The sequence below is a fragment of the Hippoglossus stenolepis genome, chromosome 9 (assembly GCF_022539355.2).
Source record: "Hippoglossus stenolepis isolate QCI-W04-F060 chromosome 9, HSTE1.2, whole genome shotgun sequence".
Lineage (NCBI taxonomy): Eukaryota > Metazoa > Chordata > Actinopteri > Pleuronectiformes > Pleuronectidae > Hippoglossus > Hippoglossus stenolepis.
In genome coordinates this window covers 22607961-22618113 of record NC_061491.1, presented here as the reverse complement: position 1 = coordinate 22618113, position 10153 = coordinate 22607961, and the positions used below count along the sequence as shown (strand labels likewise).

The window sequence follows — 10153 nt, the reverse complement described above, 5'->3', positions numbered from 1 at the left end:
GGCCGCACGGTGGCGCTGCTGTCTCACGGTTGGGGTGTTGGATGGTGGATGAAGGGGAACTGAGGGGCCTGGGTGAGTAGAACCCATCAGGCCCCTGATGGAGCTCCACGACTGTAGATACACACCCAGATAATAGTGACACAGTCTAATAGCAACACACCTGCAGTGCATCACATCTTTATAAAGTCAAGTTTATTGTCAATTCTGCCACATGAACAGGACGTAGACAGGATTGATCCCCGGTGTAAATATATAAGTACACGGAACACACAAGACAGAACGTATATTAGAAAGAACAAATAAGTACGCAAAAACAGAGCATATAAGTATGCAACATATCAAGTACTCCAAACATAGTACACAGTACGACATAGTATGCATTCATAAGGCACACGGTGGATAGGATGATAGTAGTGCAAACCGGAATACTGCAAAAATGGATTGAGAGTAAAAAAATACTACATGGGAAGTAATGTAAGGTACATTCACAGTTAAACATAGCAGCAGTTGTAGTATGAGAGAAGATCTAAGATAATAAACAGGAGTTTCCTTCGCCGAGAAGGTGATGTTTTCATCCCTGTCTGTTTTTGTAGTTGTTGTTGTTGGTTGGTTTGTTTGTTTGTGAGCAGAATTATGTAAAAACTGCACAAGCGGATTACCATGAGACATGGTGGAAGAATGCATTATGGGTCAGGGAAGACCCCATGAATCAGTCGCTGGGTAAACAAAAATTCTGCGTGGCATCAAACTGAGTCATAGCAGGTTTGACCGAGGTTAAAACATGCTGTGTTGGTTTCCCGCCTGCAGCCAATGATTGTGTCTGTTACATGTTTTCAAACATAAACTGTGTTTAAAATGCTCCATGAACTTTATTTTTTTTAACCTGAGCTAAGGAGGTTATATTTCCGCCCCTGTTTGTTTGTTTGTTTGTTTGTTTGTTTGTCAGCAGGATTACACAAAACCTACCAAACATAGATTCCCACGATACTTTGTGGAAGGGTGAGACGTGGGCCAAGAAAAGAACACATTAAATCTTGGGCTGGATCCGCAAAAAGGCGCAGATCCAGTAATCTTTTTTCTTGTGAGATGTTTTTTGACATTTTCAGTGATTTTCCAGGGAATAATTCATGGGTCTTGATGTGGGGGGGAAACAGGGATTTTTAGGCGACTGCTCTCTAGTGTGTGCAGTTTGGTGTTACCTGTCTGTTGGGCCTTGGTGGATGTATGAGCTCTCCTGAGTTGTAGTTGTAACCGTGTCTCGATTCAATCGTTTTGGAGGCTGCAGTCTGTGGTGCTGAAGAAGTGAGTGCCTCAGGACAAGGGTTCACTGGATGAAGATGTTTGAGTTACCTTCTTTCTGCTCTCCACACAGAGCCGCCTGCGTAGGTCAGCATGATTATTTTAATATCGCACTGTACCTCATTGTTGGGTCTTGCCAGGCAGACCTTGTAAACCAGGAAAGCGCAGCACAGTGCAGAATCAAACTGGCACTCAGACTGGGCAGCCGGCTGAGGACTGTGGATGGAAAGAATAACAATAACACTTCTTATGGGCATAAGAAGCGACTTTGTCTTAAATATGAGATCCAGTGTCTAACATCAGGTGAGTGCAACAGACTGATTCTGGGAATTCCTCGTGCTTCTTTTGACAAGCTGCAGACTTTCTGTCACTCTGAGGTTCAAATAAGTACAGCGCAAAAATCAAAGGAGGGAGGCGATGTAAATAGTAAAAGTCTGACAAGCTAAACATGTGTTTGTCCCAAAACAGAATCGAGGTCTATTTAAAGTACGAGGAATTATTCTTCATGTTCACCCACAAAGTGGAGGGTTGTATCACTTTCGCAAATTTAGATCTTGTAAATATTTTCCATGCAACGCAGCCAATTGTATGTTCTGTAAAGGTTCTGTTTCTGCTGCAAGAGAACTGTAGGGTTCTGTATGACTGGACCCATTTTTACAAATTATAATGTTTATATATTTTACAAGAATCTCTGCAGCCGTGACCATCGCATTCAACCAATGACATCTGGGTTATTCTGTCTCATGAGCACCTTTGTCCGTTGTCTGCCCTTTGCTCTATGTTCTGTCAGTAAGTCAACAAGAAAGTCTCCAAATGGGCACAGATATCAGAAGGGTTGTGATGAACCAGCCAGTGACTTTTCCTCTTGAACCCTATAGAGACACATTGTCTGCATTGAAAAGCGCTGGTCCTTCGTGAGCCTGCACAGGAAATGAATCACCAGATGAATTGCAAGTGACTGTGCGTACAAGGACTGGTACCAATGTCTTCACATGATTTATAATCCTGACACAACACATCCTGACATGTTGCAATGATAGCGACCCTGCACGCATGACGGATGTTAATGAACAAATCAATTATTTTAGAGTGAGCAGGAGGGATTTCGCTGAACTGTATCATCTCATCAGATGAACTGTAGTGCCCTCTGCAGTTGCAGCATTATGTATATTATGTTTATTTATACACGAGATCTTGACCCAGCTCCAAAAATAAGATGTTATTTTGGCTGCTCCTGTATCGAGCACAGCGTCACTCTCGTCCTTTGAAGACTACTTTTTTAATCTCAATTAAAAAAAGAAGGGATAAGATGTCATTTATTTCTGGTTATGTCCGTGCAAGTCACGGTGAATCTGGCAGCATTGAGAAGACTGGATATGGACTGGACAGTATAACTTGATTTAGTACATGTGTGTGAAGCAGTGCGTCACACTGTTGTGCCTGCATGTTGCTGTTCTCTGCCAGCATCACTCATATTCCTATCACGCAACCACCTGCCTGCAGTGTTTCATAAGTTACAGAACAAGAAATGATTCATATAAAGAAAACGTATTTGTGATATATGGCACATTTCAGCAGAAAACACATGGATTTTTAAAGCGCCACCATTGTGCAGCAACCTGAGGGGGTGGGGGGCTTTGTTTGTGTTTGAGGATATAGATTGTAGCACTTGCAGTGACCTGGTAAACCCACTGACCTTGTGTACATTGCGAGCAGCAGCATGACTGTGTTTGCAGAGATGCATTATGGAGGCTGTGTTAGAGGACCAGGAGCTGCTGGGGCGGCAGGTGACACTTCCTCCTGCGGGGCCTGATGCATGTACACACACACAGTGGTGTTATTGTGGCAGGGACCCTTGCGTGAGTGCGCCCATTCTTCGCCTCTTCAATTGAAACTGGTCGGTGAGCTAAACTGATGGCTGGATGTGCGCCAGGCAGAGGGCACGATGCTTTCATGGGGGAGGGAGCCTCACCATTCCTCCCCCCTCACCCCCACCACCCACAACACGGCCCTGAGCCTTTTAAATATCCCCATAGACGCGCTGAGGGGTGCTGAGGAGGGTTTCCCACGTATGGAAATGAGCAGAGGGAGATTATGTTTTATTGTTTTATGGTTAAGGAATCATATTGTGTGAATCCAGTGGAGACAGATCCTCCTGTCAGCGCCTCTCGGAGACTCTCAGGCTGTTAAATGGTTATTTTTACGCATTGTTCGCACGCACCGAGGCAACAAAGCTAAATGACCTTCATACCAACACCGAAGCTACAGGATACATTTTTTAAGTCTGCTTGCGTCAGCTTTACACGCCCCGCAGAAAAAAAAAAACTCGCGCAACGTGAGAAGCCTACTACGACTTCATTCAGCTTCGCCACGCCTTTCAACGTAAACAAATGGGGGCTTGACCAATGAGATGCGCGATAGATCAGCCGATGATCAGATGACTGAAAAGGAGAAACTATTTAAAACTGTAATGACACCCTCCCGGCAAGTTTACACGTCTGAGGAGCGACGCATGCATAGAGGCGCGCACCGTAACGCACCGTAACGCACCACCGGCTCACTCGCTCGCTCTTTGTCGCCACTGGATCTGATCTCATCCACTTTGCCCACCGCGGCGCCACCAGATACCCGGCAACACAAAGACACATTATATTTTCCCAGGGAGCTTCCGATCCCCTTCCAACACTCGCGTGGGACTGAGAGATGAATCATAAAACCCTTTTACTGTGGATTTTCCTCCAGTGTGCCGCTGCGCTCTTCTCCCCTGCGCTTGGAGAAAACGCCGCCCTCAAAGGTAAGAAAGGCTTTGTGCACCACTCTCCATTCATCACTATCGTTTATTCATTTCCCAGCACCAAAAGGGGGAGCTTTAAAACCGAACCTGGCACGCGTAAAGTGGATCAAACGTGTGCGTAAATGGAAAAAAAATATTTTAAGAAGCATGATCTTAGAATTCTCCCTCATCCCGGCTGAATGGGCTCGTGTGCGTCTTGGGGCGATGGGGCTAAATAATGAGTAGGAACCTATGCAGTCTATGGTAGGAACAAGTGTGTCTGGGCAGAGAGAGAGAGACAGAAAACCGGGATGGATTTCAAAGACAAGACTGCGACGTGTCCTTTTTTGGGAGAGCGGCAGCAAATATGCTCCAAGTGCAGGACGCACAACGCCACGTCTCCCTCTGTGTGTGTGAACTATTCGGAAAAGATATTCTGCTGAACCCGCGTTTTACCGCAGACCGCTCACCGCCGTCTTTACTGCCCAGCTGAAGTCATTTTGGTCGGTGTGGCCCATTACCAGAGGGTGTTGAGTTCATCAGTTTCATTTAAACCCAGACCTGGTGTTTCTGCCCTGCGGTTTAAATCGCTCATTTGCTTCACCGAGAATGAATCCCAAAGAGAGCAACAGTTTAAAATAGCTGAGGGTTGAGTTTACATGTTATTATTTTAATTTTTTCCCCCTGTGGGTAAACTGCCAGCATTCTGATGTTGCTTTTCAAACGCAGAGTCTCAATTGTGCAGTCTTAGCCTGAGACCAGAGAGCTCACTGTGTTGTAAGTCATCGCCAGCTTGCAGAGATCCGGCTTCAGTTGTGTCACGGAGTTTGAAATAAAAGAAGAGAAGGGTGGCGGTGACATTTGGGCTCTGCGCCTGCCTCCGGTACAACTTGCACCCTTTATTGTAGCAGATGTTGGCTGCAAGAGCAAGGTGATTGGCTGCTTCAGTCTCCCCCTGCAAGTGTGAGGGATCATTGGCTGAATGGTTTTCTGAATTGTGTTTGAAATGTGGAGAGATCGGTGTGTTCTTTTTTCTTTCTTTCTTGTTTTAATGGAATTGTATTGATCAGGAGAGATGGAAGAAAACACATTTTGAATCAGTGTATTTTCTCAGTTTGATCTAACGTCCTTGGTCATTTCCCCTCAGGTCAAGACAGTGACTTGGATGAACTGTCAACCAACAAGCCAATCGATGGCGTCGTCAAGTACAACCTGAGGAAGAGTTTGGATTTTGAGCAGGAGGGCTGCTACCTGCAGACTGGCAAGAAGGATGGCCTAGAGGAGTGTGGCTTCAATGCCACAGCCAAAACCATCTTCATCATCCACGGCTGGACGGTACATGAGCCAAAAATTATTTTCTATCATCATATCTAGTTTCAGATTCCTCCTCCATCTGGGTCACAGACGATAAACCGCAGCCTCACCTCACAGAGTGAAGTGTAGCTTGAGTGTTGAATGATCGGAGGGGAGAGGGCTTTGATTGTTGAAATTCATCATGTGAACGTGAAATAACTGTCAGGGAGAGGACATCACATTAAAGCAGTTTGCCTGACTCCCATTATCCCCCTTCTCCTCTCCCTCAGATGAGCGGGATGTTCGAGACCTGGATGCACAAGCTGGTCTCCGCGTTGATGCTGCGGGAAAACGGCGCCAATGTTGTGGTCGTCGATTGGATCGTGATGGCTCAGCAGCTGTACCCCGACGCAGTCAACCACACCAACACTGTCGGCCTCGATATTGCCACCATGATAAACTGGCTAAAGGTGTGTAGGCCTTTATACACCACGTACACTTGCTATCACCTGATGAATCCTGAGTGCTCTGCTGAAAATAATCAGACCATGCAAATACATAATTTGGTTAGGCTGCACCCGTCCTGGCACAGAAATGGTTAACCTTGATGTAGCTTAGTCTTATGAATGCAAGGTCTCTTTAGTGTGTGTATATATAAATGGATCTGCTAATGTCTGGGATGTCATACAAATGATTTACAGTGTAGCGCCTGATCTGAGCAGCCTCGGCAGTTGAGTCAGTAATGCCGAGCAGCTGAGTACCTGCAAATCCACAAAACCTGCCTCCCTTCTGTTTTTTAAATGCAGTGAGATCAAGGTCTTCTGTGAGCTTGACAGAAGTGCCAAAACGTGTTTGAAGAAATGTAATCGCTCGCTGATTTATCCATTTTGATGTTTTCTTGAATCAAAACTTAGCCCCAAGGCATTAGCTCCATACCTTTTGGTGTGTTGCTTCTTTAAATACCATTAGATCAACGCTGAGCGGAGAATCTAATGAGGATTACAGTCTATTTAACACTTCAGAGGCAGAGACAACAATTCCCATTCAGGACTGTCACAAAATTGGACCAAGTGAGGAAGGATTCAGGCATCGTGCCACTTAGTTGTAAACATGGACAAAGAGTATTTCATGGAGACAAACTGAGACAGCTGGTGGAGGCACTGTTGCATGGTGGGGACTGTCAGTAGATGTGGTCCGGGGTTAACTGAGCTTGGCTCGGCTGCAGGCGCGATGGACCATCACTGGCTGAGATCCAGGATTTGTCCAGTTTGGGTTTGTGGCCGCAGCTGCTGATGATGAGTGTCGTCATTTTTCTTTCTCACAGGATGAGCAGCAGCTGCCTCTGCAAAATGTGCACCTGATTGGCTACAGTTTAGGCGCACATGTAGCCGGCTACGCTGGAGCATATGTACGAGGGACCATCGGCAGAATTACTGGTGAGTTCAGTGCAACATGAATCTGGAATAAACACGACTCAAAGATGGTGCTGCCTCTGTCTCCTGACACCAAGTCTCTCTGTATTTCTAATAGGTCTAGACCCAGCAGGACCAATGTTTGAGGGTGTGGAGGAACAGAACCGTCTCTCCCCAGATGATGCCGACTTTGTGGATGTTCTGCACACATACACCAGAGAGGCTTTGGGTGTGAGCATTGGCATCCAGCAGCCTATTGGGGACATTGATATCTACCCCAATGGCGGCGATGTGCAGCCCGGCTGTGCCCTGGGTGACGTGCTGGCAGTTGCAGGAAGTACGTACTTTACAATAAACACAGAAATCTATAGAAATTGGGAATTTTGGACTCGATATCTATTTTTACAATTTTGCAGCTGCAGCCCAGCTAACCTGCCGTCCTCTTTTTCTGCAGATTTCATGGAGGTGATGAAGTGTGAGCACGAGCGCGCTGTGCACTTGTTTGTGGACTCCCTGATGAACAAGGACCACATGAGCTTTGCCTACCAGTGCACGGGCCCCGATCGCTTCAAGAAGGGCATCTGCCTCAGCTGCCGTAAAAATCGATGCAACAACATCGGCTACAACACCAGAAAGATGCGCAAGAGGCGCAACAGTAAAATGTACCTGAAGACACGTGCCGACACTCCCTTCGGAGGTACGTTACAATCCAGATATGATCTGTAAATTTAGCTTTATCTTTTACTACTATGTTTATTTCCTAGAATACTACTGATAAGAAACTATACTGAGATATGGTAGAGTTGCTTACAGTTAAAGTTCATATCTTTCATCATTTACGATTCCAGTTTCCCGTGTAAACTACTACTGCACACAACTCCACGGTCGATTAAATATTAACTTGTTTTCTCTTTTCTTTCAAGGCTACCACTACCAGATGAAGATGCACGTGTTCAACAGAAAAAACTCCGACAGCGCAGATCCCACCTTCCTTGTCAAGTTATACGGCGCCAACAACGATACAACGAAAATATCTGTCGATGTGTAAGTACAAAATCTAAATCCTGCAGAGTCACCAAACGCCACAACATGACAATCCATAAAACCACTGTGCACTGGGTCGATACTGACCTCCATCTGGTCTCTCTGCTGCCTGTGGTATGCGGAAGCACTCAGGCTTGTGACTGTAAATTTGGAATTTGAACTTGAACTATGTTTGTACTGACTGACCTTTTCAAAATGCCAGTGATGTAGATTTGTGACGCAGTACAAGCTCAGACTGGGGGAGGAACTTCAGTCAGTCAAGTTTCCATAGATGCTAGTGTTAATTAAAGCCTTTTGTCAGAAATCTTGGATGGAAAAAGTAATACCATATGTCGGCAGAGAGGCATCCCAGGGGCTTAGATTGTCACGCGAGACTTACTGGTTTTCAATAGTTTAGTTAGACTTTTAATCCTCTAATAAATGCAGAATTACAAAAATCCACTTGAGAACACATCTGACCTAACCTGGTTTATCTTTGTTCAGCCATGAAAACATCATCGGTCTGAACCTGACCAACACCTTCCTGGTGTTTACTGAGAAGGAGATTGGTGACCTGCTGAAGATCAGTCTGAGCTGGGAAGGAGACGATGAATCCTGGAGCTCCATGTGGAAGAGCGTGAAGAAGTCCTTCTGGGCCTGGAACGCCAAACCCCCCAAACCTGTGCTGGAAGTCCGGCGCATTCGTGTGAAAGCGGGAGAGACGCAGAAGAAGTAAGTCAAATGGAGAAGCTGAGTAAAGACCACATATCTGCTCACTGTGCAGAATAAAGTTTTATTACACTGGTTGAACAATTATTAAGCTGTTGTTTTTTTTATGTTTCAGATTTACTTTCTGTGCTCAAGACCCTTCAAAAACTGAAATTTCACCGGGAGAGGCCATAACGTTTGTGAAATGTCGTGATGGCTGGGAAGTGAAACCTAGAAAAAGGTACGAAACATTATACGATTTTTAGAAACGCGGCAAATAATTATGCATTAAATATCTGGTTCCTGTGCAATCTGAAGTATGGTTTGTGATTATTCTACTGTTTTCGATCGACAGGCTGCCCATGTAACAACTCAGCACTTCCAACAACCAATGCACCGTCACCACGGGGGACCCAACACGGATCAAACGAGGAGCACTACCTTCTCTTGATGTGAGCACTTTTACGTTTGGAGGAGGATTGATCAGCGCACGGTGGGGAGGAGCTTCAGGTTTCAGCATCTGGAAGTTTTCTAGTAGTTTCTGAAAACGTGGACTCTGGGCTCTGTCCAGCGTACGAGACAGCGGGACGTCTCCTTGCAGGCGGGAAGCTGGGGCGGTCCTAAATGTCAAATTGCCTGTGAGAGTTGCAGAAAGGTCCTTTTTGTGTGGACTGTAGTAAAGTACAATACAGATCTGTGCCTGGGGACAAACACCAGCAATTGTAGTCGCTGTACTGTACATTTTTTAAATATTTCCTATTTATGAATAGAATGGAAGCACTGCAAGACCAACATTATTTATCAGAGCACATCCCAGTTGCAGTATTTGTGTGCGTGTCTGTGTGTGAGTCAGTGTGTTTTTTTAATATGTGGGTGATTGTATGTGTTGTGCCCAAGATATGTGCCTTTCTGCTGAGAGATTACTGATACACTGTATAACTGAAGGAGATACCGGATCTCGTTGCACACAATCTTTCTGAGGAGGCTTTGTGCGTCATGTTGCTGTTACTGTTTGTGGCTTATTTTTTTGGGGGTTGTGTCTATGTATATAATGTAAATAACTTTTTGGAAAAAAAATAAATGCACCTGTTATTTGTAGAAACCGTTGCCTGTGTCTTCTGTTTTGGTTACTGTCCCATCTCTGTTGAAAGATCCTATCCATCCATTATCTGTACCACTTTAAGGGTTATATTGACTTTATTTAGATTCTCTAATTAACCTAACCCCAATGTGCATGTCTTTGGACAGAGTGATAGACTCCATACAGAAGGGTCGTAGCCGAACAAGGATTCAAACCAAGAACCTTTCTGCAGTGGGGCAACAGTGCTGTGCCACGGTGCCATCCCTGGCTGATACCAGGTTTCACTACGAGACCACATACTTTCTTCTTGATTTTGACAGCGTACTCATGAGCCTGTAAGCGGCCTTGACAGTCATTTGTGAATTGAGCCACAACTACAATTTTCGATCTGAGTGTTGATGGCAACGCCTTTAGTGAAACTGATACCAGAGAATCAGAAAGGTGTACTGGGGGAGCCAACACCTTTTTGATCTCTATTCTGTTTGAATCATGTGCCAGTTTGGAAATAAAATGTTATTTCTGTTTCTCGTCACATCTGATTTACCAGAAGCTCATTTCCTCAGT

The 10153-nt window shown here is 45.2% G+C and overlaps 1 protein-coding gene across 1 annotated transcript; it reads left to right on the top strand.

Annotated features, from left to right (window-relative positions):
• The first annotated feature begins 3351 nt into the window (after positions 1–3351).
• On the top strand, positions 3352–9610 carry lipg (lipase, endothelial). Its single transcript, XM_035166390.2, has 10 exons — positions 3352–4093; positions 5220–5407; positions 5656–5835; positions 6690–6801; positions 6896–7114; positions 7232–7474; positions 7701–7821; positions 8305–8532; positions 8645–8749; positions 8864–9610. Exons 1-10 carry the CDS (start codon positions 4003–4005, stop codon positions 8874–8876), a joined length of 1500 nt encoding a protein of 499 aa, XP_035022281.1. The 5' UTR covers positions 3352–4002; the 3' UTR covers positions 8877–9610.
• Positions 9611–10153: the final 543 nt, after the last annotated feature.